This window comes from Pristiophorus japonicus, chromosome 9 (genome assembly GCF_044704955.1).
Source record: "Pristiophorus japonicus isolate sPriJap1 chromosome 9, sPriJap1.hap1, whole genome shotgun sequence".
Classification (NCBI taxonomy): Eukaryota; Metazoa; Chordata; class Chondrichthyes; family Pristiophoridae; genus Pristiophorus; species Pristiophorus japonicus.
Genome location: NC_091985.1, coordinates 82,881,181 through 82,897,882, shown reverse-complemented (window position 1 = coordinate 82,897,882; position 16,702 = coordinate 82,881,181). Strand labels below are relative to the sequence as shown.

The 16,702-nt window shown below is 46.1% G+C and overlaps 1 protein-coding gene across 5 annotated transcripts in view; it reads left to right on the top strand.

The window, feature by feature from the left end:
• The window catches only part of LOC139273122 (follicle-stimulating hormone receptor-like), a 311,116-nt gene extending 294,984 nt beyond the window's left edge, over window positions 1-16,132 (top strand). For all 5 annotated transcript variants that reach the window (XM_070889531.1, XM_070889535.1, XM_070889532.1 and 2 more), the window contains 2 exons: window positions 11,663-11,857; window positions 14,717-16,132. In XM_070889531.1, the coding sequence (XP_070745632.1) occupies window positions 11,663-11,857; window positions 14,717-16,061 (1,540 nt within the window). In that variant the 3' untranslated portion in view covers window positions 16,062-16,132. The remainder of the gene's footprint in view (window positions 1-11,662; window positions 11,858-14,716) is intronic.
• The last annotated feature ends 570 nt before the right edge of the window (window positions 16,133-16,702 follow it).

Here is a 16,702-nt window from a genome sequence, read left to right as displayed (position 1 = left end):
CTTTACCCATCATTGTTCAACCATCCAGTAGATGGAACACGCCTTACACTTTGACTTGGCTTCCAATGTTCTCTCCCTCTTTGTGGAAAGTTCCTCACCTCTGCTAAGCATCTGCTTAAACGGATTCACCTTGTGGTAAATTGTGATCACTATTCCACACCCTGCCACTTCATGGCTCAGCCATTGATGCACCATTTAGTATATCAGTAGGCTGTGTATTGAGAAATTAATTTACCAACATGGCTCTATCTGACTGAATAGGCTGTACTTACTAATTAATTCATCGTTATTTTATATCTTCTCTCAGTATTGGCAATTATGCATTACATTTTACAGCACTTCAGTTATGTTGACAAACAACATTATGTCAACATTGTTAGCACATGGGGGAGCTGATTTTGCTGTGACTCTCTTTCATCGGACTAGAATCAGGTGCAGCAAGCCGTGTCAGCCGTCCAATGAAAGGGGTCATTCTGATGGTTGCGCCTCATTATTATTATCACAGCGAGGTGTTGGTGTGGGGGGGGGGGGCACCGGGGAGTGGGGGGCGGGGGGAGAAATCCAACAGCTCCTTTGCAGAGCTGAGCCAATAATGTAAGTTAAAGGAAGATGGAAACAATTCCAAGGAGGCTCAGGCTTTGACCGGATCAATTTTTGGAGGAACTGGAGAAGCATTAAAGTGGTCCCTTTAAGGACAGGGGGTTAACCCGCTCTACATCCAGTACCGCTGGGCGGAGCACGTGCCACCTATCTGAAGTCGATCAAAATGGTGGTAGATGAAACAATAGCAGAAACGAGATGAGTTCTGCACTCTGATTTTAAGTGTGTTACTGCTCCTTTCCTGCCTCAAAATAGGGATGAGAATCGAAGTCATAGTTGATATATTACTCTCAAAAACTGTTATGTCTTCAGATGCTCTGATAATGACTCCACAAGGCAGTGTGTTGTACTTGAACTGTAGGGATCACACCTGGTAGCCTGCCTTTTATACTAGACCTGGCACATCTGTACAGGTAACTTACAAGTCTCCCACAGAAGTGCCCCCTGGTGGCACACCTTGTAATAGTACAAGCAGTAACCCTGTAGGATACATGACATCACTCTCCCTCAAGCCTTTAGTGCAAATCGCCTTCATGCATTGACTGTGCTCTGGGCTTAGCTCAATCTGGTTGACACTTGGAGAGTCGTTTCTGTTATGTTTTGAATAAAGAATCTGATCAGATACTGTAAGCTCAAAGTAATGTGTGACTGTAGTCCTTTATTATAGATCTCAGAGTGCCTCTCCAGCCTGTGAGGCCTCCTTATGTACAGGTGCTCCCAAGGGATTGTGGGATACCTTGGGACTCCAGGGGATGAGCCCTCTCATGGTTAAACATGGTATTTACAGGTTTACATATGAAACAACACTCCACCCCCAAAGTCAATAGTGTAACTATTTACAATGTGAGTTGATCTGGGGCCTTCCTTTCCCTGGTTGATCGTCTTGGTGCGAATGCTGGTTTTGGTGAGTCGTTTGTTGGGTCCTCACTGGGCTGCTGTGCAGCTGGCCTTGCTGGGCTGCTGCGGGTGATGGGTTCTGCTTCGTGGTCAATCACTGGGTCGGTTGTCACTTGTGTGTGTATGGGATAGTCGAAAAAGGTAGAGTCTATTTTGGGTTGTTCTGGATAGTCCGTGAATCTGAGTTTTATTTGGTCCAAGTGTTTCCTGCAGGTGAGTCCATTTGAAAGTTTGACTTGAAACACCTTACTCCCCTTTTTGGCCATGACAGTGCCGGGAAGCCACTTGGGACCTTGTCCATAGTTTAACACAAGTACAGGATCATTAATCTCGATTTCGCGTGACACATTTGCGCGATCATGATATGTATTCTGTTTAAGCCGCCTGCTCTCTACCTGTTCGTGTAGATCAGGGTGGACTAACAAGAGCCTTGTCTTAAGTGCCTTTTTCATGAGCAGTTTAGCAGGGGGAACCCCAGTGAGCGAGTGGGGTCTTGTGCGGTAACTAAGCAGGACTCGGGATAGGCGAGTCTGCAGTGAGCCTTCAGTTACCCTCTTCAAGCTCTGCTTGATTGTTTGTACTGCTCGCTCTGCCTGACCATTGGATGCTGGTTTGACTGGAGCAGAAGTGACATGTTTGCTCCCATTGCGGGTCATGAACTCTTTGAACTCAGCACTGGTAAAGCACGGCCCATTGTCACTCCCGAGGACATCAGGCAGGCCGTGCGTGGCAAACATGGCCGCAGGCTTTCAATGGTGGCAGCAGACGTGCTTGCCGACATTATCTCACATTCAATCCCTTTGGAGTACGCATCTACAATCACGAGGAACACGAGGAATGGGCCTGCATAGTCGACATGGACCCTGGACCATAAACTTGGTGGCACCGCCCTGGGTGCATTGCTTAACTGTGAACATGTGTTACATTTGTGCACACAGGACTCTAAGTCTGCATCGATACCAGACCACCACATGTGGGATTTGGCTATCGCTTTCATCATTACAATGCCTGGGTGGGTACTGTGGAGGTCACTAATGAAAGTGTCCCTGCCCTTTTTGGGCACCACGACCCAATTACCCCATTGGAGGCAGTCTGCCTGTATGGACATTTCATCTCTGCGTCACTGATACAGCTTTATTTCTTCCTGCATCTCTAACGGAACACTTGACCAACTCCCGTGGAGCACACAGTTTTTTACTAAGGACAGTAAGGGGTCCTGGCTCGTCCAGGTTCTAATCTGTCGGGCGGTAACAGGTGATTGCTCACTCTCGAATGCTTCCATTACCATAATTAAATCTGCGGGCTGTGCCATCTCCACTCCTGTGGTGGGCAATGGCAGCCGACTGAGCATCGGCACAGTTTTCTGTACCTGACTATGGCGGATAACGTAGTTGTATGCGGACAACGTCGCAAATAGGTCATCTGCTTTTGGTAGTAGGTATTGATACTGCAGGGAGAAATGATTGATAGTTACTTTATAATCACCACAGATTCTGACAGTGCCATCTTTCTTGAGTACTGGAACAATCGGATTGGCCCACTCGTTGAATTCGATCGGCGAAATTATGTTCTCTCGTGCAGCCGGTCCAGCTCGATGTCCACCCTCTCTCTCATCATGTACGGTACTGCTCTCGCCTTGTGATGGATGGGTCGGGCCCCCGGAATCAGATGGATCTGCACTTTTGCTCCAGGGAACTTCCCGATACCCGGTTCGAACAGTGAGGGGAACTTGTTTAAGACCTGGGCACATGAGGTGTCGTCGACAGACGAGAGCGCTCCAGCGTATCTTTCCCAGCCAGCTCCTGCCGAACAGCGTCGGGCCATCGCCCGGTACCACCCAGCGTGGTCATTTGTGCAACGCTCCATCGTAGGAGACCTTTACGGTAGCACTGCCGATTACAGGAATCAGTTCCTTTGTGTACGTTCTCAGTTTAGTACGAATCGGAATCAGGACTGGCCTTGAGGCCTTGCTGCACTACAATTTATTGAAAGTCTTTTTGTTCATTATGGACTGGCTCACACCCGTATCCAGCTCCATTGACACTGGGAATCCATTTAATTCAACCTTCAGCATTATCGGGGAACACTTTGTGGTAAATGTATGCACCCCATATACCTCTGCCTCCTCAGCCTGAGGGTCTGGTTCACCATGATCCACCGTGAATCTGTCCTCCTCTGCAACATGGTGGTTTGCAGGGTTAGCAGGGTTTGCAGCTCGCCTGCACATATGTTGGAGGTGTCCCATTGTTCCACAGCCCTGCAAACGTATCCTTTGAAGCGGCATGAATGGAAGCGATGATCACCTCCGCAGCGCCCACAAGGTGTTAATGGCTTTATATTCACCATCCTTGTTGGTGGACTCTGAGACATCTCCGGACATGCAGCTGCAGGCATGTGAGCCCTGCCCTGTATGTTATGTTTCGAAAACAACATTACTTTGTTCACAGTACTTGCAACAGCGCTCGTGTGCTGAGAGATTTGTTTGCTAATGCCTGGGCTATCGCTATGGCTTTGCTCAAGGTTGGGGTTTCTACAGTCAAAAGTTTGCAAAGTATTACTTCATGGCTAATGCCAAGAACAAAGAAGTCCCTGAGCGTGTGCTTCATGTGCATGTATCCTTCAAATTCGCAATGTCCTGCAAGGCGCCTTAGCTCGCCGACGCAGCTCGCCACTTCCTGGCCTTCAGACCTCTGGTACATGTAGAACCGGTACCTCGCCATCAGAATGCTTTCCTTCGGGTTTAGATGCTCCTGGACCAGTGTGCACAAATCATTGTATGACATCTCTTTGAATTTCGCTGGCGCAAGCAGATTTTTCATGAGGCCATACATTAGGGCCCCACAGACGTTGAGGAGAATCGCCCTTCGTTTGGCAGTGTTCTCGTCTCCTTCCAGCTCGTTGGCCACGAAGTATTGGTTGAGTCGCTCCACGAAGGTTTCCCAATCATCTCCCTCCGAAGATTTCTCCAGGATTCCCACGGTTCTCTGCATTGTTGCGGTGGGGTTCATTATCTGTATCTCGTTGCCAGTTGTTATGTCTCGAATAAAGAATTTGACCAGATACTGTAAACTCAAAGTAACGTGTGACTGTAGTCCTTTATTACAAGTCTCCAGAGTGCCTCTCCAGCCTGTGAGGCCTCCTTATGTACAGGTGCTCCCAAGGGATTGTGGGATCCCTTGGGACTCCAGGGGATGAGCACTCTGGTGGTCAAACATGGTAATTACAGGTTTACATATGTAACAGTTTCCACCTTGGGTGAGTAGGTGGTGTTTTGTTGGCAGTGGAGATGCTGGAGGTTTCTGTTTGTGCGTCCATGACCACTCCATTCTCTCCACTCCCCACATATAGATTATGCCGGTGGCTCATTACATTCATATACATTCAAGTCCAGAAAAAAAAAATTGCATTTAAATCAATATATTTGTGGTACAGTTGTGAGGCAAGTACATTTGACTGGTGAAGTACATACTTGATATATACTTGGAATCAGTACTGGTGTGTGAGGACAAACTAGTACTAGAACTGCTGGATGGTGTCCAGGCAGTCTGATGGCGGCGCAGTGCCCAGTGCTGGCAGTGGGAATCCGGTTGGCTCGAGTTGCCTGCTCTCGGGGCCTTTGCAGTTGCTCCTAGCGTCGGGCAGTTTCACAGATGCCTGTGACCTCCTGTCCTTTCCTTGCACCCCGGGTTGCTGCTGCTCCCTGAGGAGCAGTCATCTGGCAGTACACAGGGAACTGCTGACTCGCTTGCCTGGGCGTTATTTGGTTTGTGATCCTGGCTGGTCCCGGTCCCATTTGGGAGAACCGTTGCAGGCGACCCTTCATTCCCGGGTGTAGCCTTGATGGCGATAGGGTCTGGGGGCTGCGCCTTAGCATGGTTTGTTCTTTCAGGCTCGTGGCGGTTGGTGCCATTGGGTGCCTGAGAGGTGGAGCCGATCAGGGGCAGGTTATCGATACCGGTGCTGTTGCCCTCCTGAGATCGCTTGCTCTGTGGCTTGTATGTATTGGATGCTTGTGGCCACACTCCATGGTGCATAATCCCAGGGATGCAGGCTACTACATTGGGTAGCTCGCTGGACTGTGTGCTCCTGATGGGTATCTGCCCGCTGCATTGACTATATGCAGTTGAAATCCTACATCGCACAATGTTTCATTACTCAGAGTAAATAACCTGTAGCTCCGATCGCGATCGCGCGACTTTTCTTTGCTTATTGCATGTACACAAGTCCGATCATCAATTACACATTTTACATCTAACTCACAGTTGCTATTACATTGAGGCTTTTCTTTACTTACTGCATGTACACAAGTCTGATCATCAATTGCACATTTTACATCTAAATCACTGTTGCTCTTACATTGATTGAGAGTATGGAACTGTCCCTTTAATTGTGGTGGGTTGCAGGCCTCCTTTAAGAGAGCCTTGCTTTCTTTACCCCAAACCTCTTCTCCGTTTGGTGCCGCGTGTTGCTCCATCAGCGCTGCACCTCGTGGTCTGGCCCGCTATCTTTTTCTTCAGCACATCGCCTCGTGGTTTGGGCGCCATCTTTCCTCCATCTACGATGTCGACTGCGGTGATCCTCTTCTCCCCGGGTTCTGCCACACAAGCTGGGAAGTCGCCTTTGGATCCGATTTTCTTCCTCCGGAATCCTGCCACTGGAGCCTGGAAGGTGCGTTTGGGTCGTCTCAGCTGGATCATCTCCACGCAGTCGTGCTGTGCCTCGGGTGCTGTGCTGGTCTGCTCTCTGGTGCTGGGTCCACCCTCAGGTGAGGGCTTGCTTTGCCTCTGAGCGCGGAGGATGTCGATCGCTGGAGGGATGAAATCTTCCCAACTCTAATGGATCTTCTCCATCCACCTTCTTCTGAGTAGCGTTGGTCCATCACCTGCAACAATCCACAGAGGTAACCTGTGTACCGCGCCATCATGGAGTACCTTTACATTCGCACTACCAACAACTGAGATAAGTTCATTGGTATAGGTAAACAGTTTTGCCTGAACCGGGACTAACTTGGGTCGTTCAGCCTGATTGTCCCATAGCCTCTCAAAGGCTTCTTGATTCATTACTGACTGGCTCGCCCCCGTGTCCACTTCCATGAAAACTGGAATGTCATTTATCTCGACTTCCATCCTCAACGGGGAACACTGGGTGGTGCAGGTAAACATGCTATATACCTCATCGTGGGACTGAGCTGCCTCTCTGACTGTCATTTCATAATCCGCGCTGGATTCATGGCCATCTGCAGACTCTTCATCAACACAATGAATCACATTTCTTTTACACATTCATTGGAGGTGGCCCTTTGTGCTGCAGCCTTTACACACATTGTCTTTAAAGCGGCACTGGTGAGCCCTGTGATTCTCTCTGCAATGCCAGCATGGAGCTACTCGATTAGCCCCCCTCGGCGAACTCTGAGTTAAGGGACTCGGGGGCCTGTTCTCTCTTCCCTGAGAAGGTTCACATTCTACAATCCAGCCTCTAAAAGGTGCCACTCTGTGCACAGTACTTGCCGGGTTTGACTTCTGAGGATGAGTCATCTGCCTAGAGCTGCAGGTCGAAATCATGAATCACGGAGATGGCCTTCTGCAGTGTGACTGTGGTATCCGCAGATAGTAGCTTATGAAGAAGACCCTCATGGCCAATTCCGATGACAAAGATATCCCGCAGTGCTTCGTTGAGGTGGTTGCTGAAATCACATGGTGCCGCCAGCCTCCTGAGGTCTGCAGCATATTTCGCGATCTCCTGGCCTTCGGGCTATCAGTGGGTGTAAAACCGGTGTCTGGCTGTGAGGATGTTCTCTTTGGGCGTGAGTTGTTCTTGGATCAGCGTTACAAGCTCCTCGTATGTCTTGGTCGTTGTCTTCGCTGGTGCCAACAAGTCCCTGACGTGACCATAGACGGTGGGCCCACAACTGGTTAGCAGGATAGCTCTGCGCTTATCAGCCAGTGTGGACAGATTGTCACCTGCCAAGCCGTTTGCTGCGAAGAAATGGTCAAGCCTCTCCACAAAGGCGTCCCAATCATCACCATCGGCGAACTGCTGCAACATACCAAGGGTAGCCATTTTCACGTGAAGGTCCGTAATCTCGTCGCCAATTGTTACGTCTTTAGATGCTCTGATAATGACTCCACGAGGCATTGTATTGACTTGAACTTTAGTGACCTTAGTCCTTTATTGACAACTCCAGAGTGAGGATCACACCTGGTGGCCTGCCTTTTATACTAGGCCTGGCACACCTGTACAGGTAACCTGCAAATCTGCCACTGAGGTGTCCCCTCGTGGCACACCTTGTAATAGCAAAAACAGTAACCATGTAGGATACATGACAAAAACGAAATCGAAAAGGTAGGAAAGAGAACTAACACAAATGCAAGTTACAGCATTTCAAATCACAGTTTCATGCCATCTTTTACATTGTACTAATCAGTTCTGTCTCTTTCTGTTTACTGTAGCTTAGGGCTGATTTTCCTGCTCTCCTCCGCTGTAGCGTTGGATAGGCCCAGCTTCAAGCAGATTTGGTGTTGCGAGCCATTAACATGGCCCAGTTGCACCACATCACTGGCACATCCGCCCAGCAAGGTGGAGAAGTGGAACTCAGCTGCGTGCAGGTCAAGGAAGAGCAGATTTAATGACCAGATATTTGAAGCACTTACGCAATAAATCAGAGAATGTGGGAAATCCGTTATGGTACAAATTAAACTATCCCTGGTAGTGCCTGTTGTAACAGATTTTGGAACAGATTGCACACTGGGTGAAACTGTGTCAAGAACAAAATTAAGCTGGAGAGATGTGAGGAAGAAAATGGCTGCTCTGCAGAAAGTGGTTAAGGTAAGCTTGAAGTACTGTTTAAAAAGTCTAGTACCCACGACAAAGTATATCATCAGAACTTGTAAACTATTGTGCTAAACCATGGTAACCAGTAATAGAAGGTTATCTTGTGCAGGACTGCCATGAGAGCAACAGTGCACTGACTGCTTACTATGTATGACCATACGTCAGCATGGGAGAAATACAATGAGCAACTGTATAAACCGAACTGCAAACACTAAAACAAAGTCTTAAAGGGGATTCATGCAAGAAATCTTTGTCAGCAAGCCAGTTGCATGTTACATCTTCATTTGGTGTCAGACAAAATGGCCTTGACAATGGGCAGCTGCTTGAGACTCTCTTTGCTACATAAACTTGCAACATCTCAAAACTACTTAATTACTTGAAGGACAAGATTGCGCATAACAGGAGTGAGCAGACATAAATTGGAGACTATCTCAGGCAGTACAAGCTCTTAGCTCCTTTTGAAGCCATCACCCACCAGTCACCATAAGAAAGAAAGACTTGGATTTATATAGCGCCTTTCACATCCACCAGACGCCTCGAAGTGCTTTACAGCCAATTAAGTACTTTTGGAGTGTAGTCATTGTTGTAATGTGAGGCAGAAGAGCATGAAAGGAGGAGGGGATGAAGCAGGAGGATTCCCCAAGCTCAGAGCTAGTACTCTAAAGTTCCTGTTGCATTTTGCTGTCCTGTTCAGTCACTGAGACATAGACACGTAGTCCAGCTTCAACCCCATACAATATATTGAAATGAAAGCACAACTTGTGGGTGCTTATTTGACGCAACAACAAAAACTTGCATTTATATAATGCCTTCAGTGTAGTATAATGTCCCGAGGCACTTCACAGGAGCATTATCAGTAAAATGCAGTGCCTTGACATATTTTCTCTTCTGTTTTTTAGGCCTGGAATGACATCTCAGCTGCTGTACTTAGGCAAACCATCACCTCACAGCACTTTGCACCATTCTCACCATCTTTACAAAGGACAAAAACAGTTCGAAGTATGCAGTGAGTTTGAGCAGCTCAAGGTGAGTGATAGTATAGGGGTAAGGGGGAAGAAGTGGTGATGGCAGCGAAAGAGCAAGAACCTGCAGGCCAAGAGCTAGCATACTCCCTGTCTCTGCTGCAGCTCCTAGGGACTCAGACCCCACAAGACCTGTTTATAAAAAGAGATTACTTTCTCAGAAGGTCCATCTGCAGGAGTCGCCTGTGTCTGGAAAATGCCCTGCGGGGTCTGGTGAGAGCTTCGGAGGAGTCTGCCAGCTGGATATGTACAGTTATGGATGAAAGGTTGTCTGCACTTCAGTCTGCCATGGAACTTCTGTGGTACGTGCAACAGGGCACTCAGTGAGGAAGGCGAAAGCGTGGAGGAATATCTCTTATGAATGCTTAGACTGGTGTTAAAGAGACCTTGTGTTAAAATCTTAGAAGCTCTCTTACCCAGCTTCAACAGGCTGGGTGACTGGATTGAGAGAACCTTGATGCAGACACAGATGAGCCTGTTATTCTTTTCACCTTTTCAATAGCTGCGACATCATCCGTTATGCTTGTCAGCCAATATTTGTAAAATATCTTATGCGCTCTTAGCTCCAGCTCTTTGTCATCCTCTGAAACAATATGGACAAAATTGAGTAATGATACAGGTGGCAAATTATTCATTGGTAACTGCTGTGGACTATCAGTTCAAGGTGAGCAGATGGAGGCTAATGTTAGTTTTCGGATGACTTATATCAATGACAATGGAAATAAATTACTCGATGATCTTATCTTTAGTTATTACAATTTGCTAAGTAGCAAGGACAGTTGTACAACTCTCTAATATTTTACTATTGATCACGACCCTGGTTGTAAAAGAGGGTATTGTATGACATGTTGGAGTCAGTGTTAGTCCCGTTCTTTCCCTCCTGTCCTCTGTACTCTCACTACAATTGGACCAAGTAGCACATTGGCATGGTAGTTTTCTCGTGTTAGTAATGGCATATAGAGCCGGATTTTCGGCTTTGGGGTTTGTCGGCGAAAACGGTAGCGATTTGTGAAACTTACCGTTTTCGCTGCACTACTACTTTTAGGACGAACTTTTGGGTTTTACGTCGGTAAGGGGGGTGTTGCACGAGAGTCGCGGCGCAAAAACACAGGTTTCGCCAAATTTAGTCCGGGGCCGGGAGCGCTGCGAGAGAGGCGGCGGGGAGAGGAAATTGCAAAAAAAATTCCAAAAACATTCACAAAACCCTTATCTCGCAAATCGCTGAAAAATAATTAAAAAATAAAAACTTTAACTTAGCTTATTTGCAGGTTTTCATATTTACTGCTTCTGGCAGGGTTGCACTGACAGGTTTGACCTGTCGCTATTCTGGGCTATACAGATTGAGAGAGTGCCGAAAGTACGACGGTAACACAATCCGCGTAGTTACACATCGGCGCACCTCTCCCCGGCAGTACTTGAAAGCACCGCCGCAAACAGGTACCTGAGGATCCCGCCCGGGCTTTGCGACCGGGTTTTTGCCGCGGAGGGTCAAATCACAGCGGAAATACGGTCGCAAACCTCCCGAAAATCCAAAAACAGTTAGTTGCTTTTTTATACTCTGTAAATTCTTAACACAGCATTCAGACCAAAGATGAAGACATTCACATTCTAATGCATTCTTATAGGTATTAAATTCTTTGGGGTGGAAATTCGGTCGTGCCTCAGTTGACCCGGGCGGAGCGGTAAATTTTGCGCCGGCCAATGGTTTGCGTCTGCCACCACAAAATTCAGCAGCTGGGCCCGAATTTTGGACCGGGTGCTAGCACATCGCTTTTAGGGTGCTAGGCCGGCTGAGCAAGGGAAAATCCTTGGCTAAAGAGCCGGCCTCGGAGCACCATTACAAAGACCTGGAGGGAAAAAAACCCCCTGAAAAATCATTCCCGTTACAAAGCTCATGCCACCACAACAAAAAAATTTAAAAAAGCAATAGCACTTACCTCACTGCGGCTGCTACAGCTTGGAACACCTGCTTTCACAGGCATTCCCAGCAGGACGCTATACGGAGCGCTAAGGGTCGGGCGCAATCCAAAAACCGAGCCAATGTTGCAACCAGGGGCGTTGCACACCGGCTCACCTCTCCCGGGCAGTACTGCTACGTCCCCCTGTCGATACCGGCACCAAATGTCCCAGCGCGGTGCCGGAATTTGTAGGATTCTTGAAACAGATGACAATCCAAGTAATACGCTTGCATAGTTCTTTGCTCATATATAAACAAAATTCTCGCTGTCTTGTGTCATCAGCAACATGATATACACCATGGTTTAATGGAAGTAATAATAGCATACAAATCAACACTCTTACTATTTTAACAGGGATATTTCCAGAACCGGTATCACTGCGCTTCCAATTCATGGTTTGAAATCCATTAAGAAACTCATAGCTCGGTCTACCAACAACTTGAAAAGGTTACCACCGCTGGATAACTTTGTAGAGCTAAGAGAGGCCAGTATGACATATCCTAGCCACTGCTGTGCCTTTGAAAATGAAAGTGCAAAGAAAAAAAAGGAGTGAGTATTGTTTATTCTTTTCGGCATGTAAAGTTAATGTAAATACGGGAAAGGGAGGGCAGGCTTCCGAGAGATTGTAAATAAAAACAGAACATGCTGGAAATACACAGCAGATCAGTCAGCAACTGTAAAGAGAAAAGACAGATTATAACATTCCAGGGATGTTATCAGAATGGATATCTCCAGCATTTTTTATTTTTATTTCAGATATCCAGCATTTGCAAATCATTTTTTTTATTAGCCTTAGAGACTATAGTGCTTCATTTTAATTCGGCTTTTCATTATTTGGGAAGACCTTCCTTAAGAGTGCTTTATACAGAAAATGAATGTGGGAACAGGAGCAGTAAAAAAATTGAATATGGTTATTAAATCTTCAGATCAACAGATTAATCAATGATGACAGGTTATTTCCTGGGAAATACAATGTCAGGGCTAGAAATTCGGTTGAGGGTCTTTAAGGCATTAATGTTGGGCAGCCGCTAAATTTAGTGTCGGGAAATGGTTTGCGACGCAGGCAAAAAATTCAGTGATTGTGCCCTGACAGTGGAGTGGAGCACCAAGGGAAGACTGAGACCTGATGGAGATCTATAAAATTATGAAAGAGATTGATAGAGTAGTTGTAGAGACAATGGGGCTAAAATTTCCCCCCGCTGGTAACGGGGCGCACGCATCCCGTTTCTAGTGTTTTTACCGCCGCGGTGGTTGAGGTGGTCTCTTGAGCGAAATTCCGCTCTTTTTTCCAGGCGGACTGGAAGTCATTCATAATGGGGGCAGAAATGCGGCGGTAAGCACATGAGAGGGACGGAAGTTGGGGCGGGGTTTAGTGTCTGCTGCTGTCAGTCATCAGCGTAGTGCTGATGATATCATCACAGCACCACGTCACCACGACTCTCCCCTTCACTTAAAGGGGAGAGCCTGCGCGATTTAAAAAGTTTGGTTCATTGGTCCACCAGGGAGGGGGTGCCAGGTTGCTTGTTGGCGGCCCGGCCGAACCCGGGGGGCATAATTGTCAGCCTAACATGGTAGTCGGCTGACAAAAAAAAAATGGCGGCAGCGTCAGTGTGTCCTCTTCTTTAATGGGAGCCGCACCACCATTTCAGAAAGTCACAGCCTCACTGGACCACCTCAAAAAAGCAGGTTTTGGCACCGCCCAGCAGGAGGAAGATTTTCTCAGCAGAATGTCACCATCGGCGGGGGGGGGAATCATTGGCAGTGCGCGCTCTGATGATACATTTAGGACGAATCTACAGCAGTGGAGCGGTGGTGGGTGGGGGGGAGCGGGTCACTGCCGGGATACTGCAGGAGCGGAATTACATGAAAAGTCGGCGGCCGTTGCACTCTGCAGCGTGGCCGCCGATTTCTGTTGATAATAGGCCTTAAGGGAAGGGGCAATTTTGGCCCCCATGTTTACACTTGTGGACGACACCAAAATTAAGGTCTATAAATATAAGATAGTCACTGATAAATCCAATAGGAAATTCAAGAGAAACTCCTCCCCAGAGAGTGGTTAAAATGTGGAACTTGCTACCACACAGAGTAGTTAAGGCGAATAGCATAGATGCATTTAAGAGAAGCTAGATAAACACATGAGGGAGCAAGGAATCGAAGTACAGGTAGATGCTGACAGGGTTAGATGAAGAGGGGTGGGAGGAGGATAGCTTCTTCCAGGCTGGAGTTGGAGATATTTGCAACATTTTGAAGTTTACCATCCACTGTTGCATAAGGGAGGTCACTGACACTCTGTATTCAAAGAGAGCTAACTACATTTCATTCTCTCTTGCTAGAGTCAAGCAGGCATAGTGAGCACATAGCTTCACTAGGATTGCAGGCTTCCCCTGCAAGGTGCCATTGACTGCACGCACATCACTTTGCGGGCATCTCATGTCTGCCATGTACTGGAATTGAAAGGGATTCCACTCCCTCAACGAACTGCTGGTGTGTGACCATTGGCAGCGTATCATGGAGGTCAATGCCCGGTATCCTGGTAGCAGTCATGATGCCTTCATTCTGTGGTAGTCTGCTGTGCTGGCTGCATTTCAACCGCCATGGCAAAGCAAAGGGTGGCTCCTGGGTGACAGAGGCTATCTGCTGACGACATGGCACATGCCTCTTTCTACCCCACTTACCGCTGATTCCCACTGCCACTTTGTGAAAGCATTCTCTGTTCTAGATTGCCGGGCACCCTCTCAATGATGGTAATCCTGTCAGGAGTTTACCCTGCATATGTAATGTGGCCCGATCCAGAAAATTGAGTCAAGGTGAGGCGCATACAGTACGGGCAGGTGGAAAAGGCCTGTCAGGCTTCCATTCTGAAGAGGAGAATCCCTCCCCCCAAAATATCTGAATGATGGGACATGTTAAAAGAAAAACACATGTTCATGGCCAATGTTTGACATGTTTTACAATGAGGTATTAAAAGAAGGAAAGTATAAGGCTATATTTTTAGTTTAAAGTGTAAACATGGAAAACAATATAAGAAATCGAGCTGCAGCAGTCCATCTCCAGGAGATTTATCCACTGGCTGAACTTGCAGCAGTGCCCAGCTAGTAGAGTCAGAACCAGATTGGGTTCCAGGCCAGTCTGAAGTTGCAGCCTTCAATGAAATAAATGCAGTGCTCCAGGACTCAGATGCTCCTGCCTTGTCAGTGATGTCACTAAAGGAGCTCTGTGAACCAAGAGAAGCAATGGTATTTTAATAATAGTAAAGTCAATTTCTTAAATTTATTCCACGTGCACATTGGGGTCATACTTTATGGCCTAGATGTTCCTTGCTCTTTACATACCTTACGTGTTAATGATTCCAGATTGCTCAATGCTTACTAGGATTGTTATAAATACTATAACTTTTCTTTCTTCCAGATTACAATGGTCTGCAATATGTAACAAGATCTTTCGCAAGAATTATGATTTCAGCAACACAAGCTCTCAGACTGAATCTGAGATCGGTTCCACACATTCGAAAAGATCTATGCAGATGAGCTCTGCTGTGCCTGAACAATATACGTTCCTTGAAAATGAGGCATGGTACGACTTAAATGAACCTTTTTTTGACTATGGTCTCTGCACAAATGTAGTAGATGTGAAGTGTAATCCAAAAGCGGATGATTTCAATCCATGTGAAGATATTGTAGGAAAAGACATTCTAAGAGTCATAATATGGTTAATGAATATTCTTGCTATCGCAGGGAATGTTGTTGTTCTCATTGTCTTATTAACCAGTCGATATAAACTCTCAGTGCCACGATTTCTCATGTGCAATCTTGCTTTTTCTGATTTTTGTATGGGCCTTTATTTGTTACTTATTGCTTCTGTGGATATCCGAACCAAGGGTCAGTATTATAACTATGCCATAGACTGGCAGACTGGTGCTGGTTGTGCATCTGCTGGGTTCGTCACCGTTTTTGCCAGCGAGCTCTCAGTGTACACACTGACTGCAATCACCCTGGAAAGGTGGCACACCATTACTTATGCCATGCAGCTGGACAGAAAACTCTGTCTGAGGCATGCCGTTGTGATTATGTGTGGTGGTTGGGCATTTTCTTTCACTGTTGCAATACTGCCTCTTGTAGGGATCAGTAATTACAAGAAGGTTAGCATCTGCCTCCCTATGGACATAAACTCTCCAATCTCTCAGACTTACATCATTTTCATTTTGATACTGAATGTTGTCGCATTTTTGATCATTTGTTTCTGCTATATTAAGATTTACTTAACAGTTAGAAACCCCAACTTTATCTCCACAAATAGTGATACAAAAATTGCCAAACGCATGGCCGTGCTAATCTTCACAGATTTCATTTGTATGTCACCTATATCTTTCTTTGCTATCTCAGCAGCTCTGAAGGTCCCTTTCATCACCGTGTCCAGTTCCAAGATTCTCCTGGTTCTGTTTTACCCAATCAATTCTTGTGCCAATCCCTTCCTGTATGCATTTTTTACAAAGACTTTTCGCCGAGATTTCTATATTCTTTTAAGCAGGTTTGGTTACTGTGAAATGAAAGCACAGCTTTACAGAACAGAAACAACATCCTCAATTCATAACTCTAATGTGAGAAGTGGTGCTTTGGCCTCTGTGTCACATTTTGGTCAAGGCACGGTTTACACAGAGCTTCTGGTAGCCAATAATCGGCAACAGTGTGAAACTCATAACCTCAATTCTCAAGAGTCCCATCAAACACTTACAGGAATCTATACTGTTAACTGACAATGCATTGACTTTCCTGAGGTGAATTTGTATTGTTAACCATCAAAGAACCCAATTCCTGGAGGATCGTTGGTATCTTCTTGTTAAAATACCAAGAATTTATTATCTGTTATTAAAAGTATCAGGATCCCGAGCCACAGGTTAGTAAATTCTAACACATCCTTGCAACTGAGCAGTTACCACTAATTTGTGGCTAATCTTACAGGGAATTAATTAGTGGTTGTACAATATGGAATTAGCATGGCCTAATTGCAGGCTACAGATTGCCTTGAGATTCTTATATGATTCAAGTAATCATCAGAGACCCATTCTGCGCAACAAGTTATTAATATCATATTATAAATGCACTCGAGGTACTTTGTCAATTTAAGACCTGCTTTAAAGTTTACCAGATGTTATTGTTATTTGTACAATTTTAATATAAAATAGCAATATTATTGTACTCTGGATTTCTTGTATTTGTTCGAGAAAATTCACTCCTGAATATAACCAACACCTATGTTTCCCAGAACTTGACTGTTAATAACCCTTGCAACAGTAAAATCTATTGCAACTGCCTCATTTTAAAACAACTCTCAATAGTGACCACTTAATGTTGAACCAACACTAAATTAATTATTCATATTTTAATTTGAAGTAGG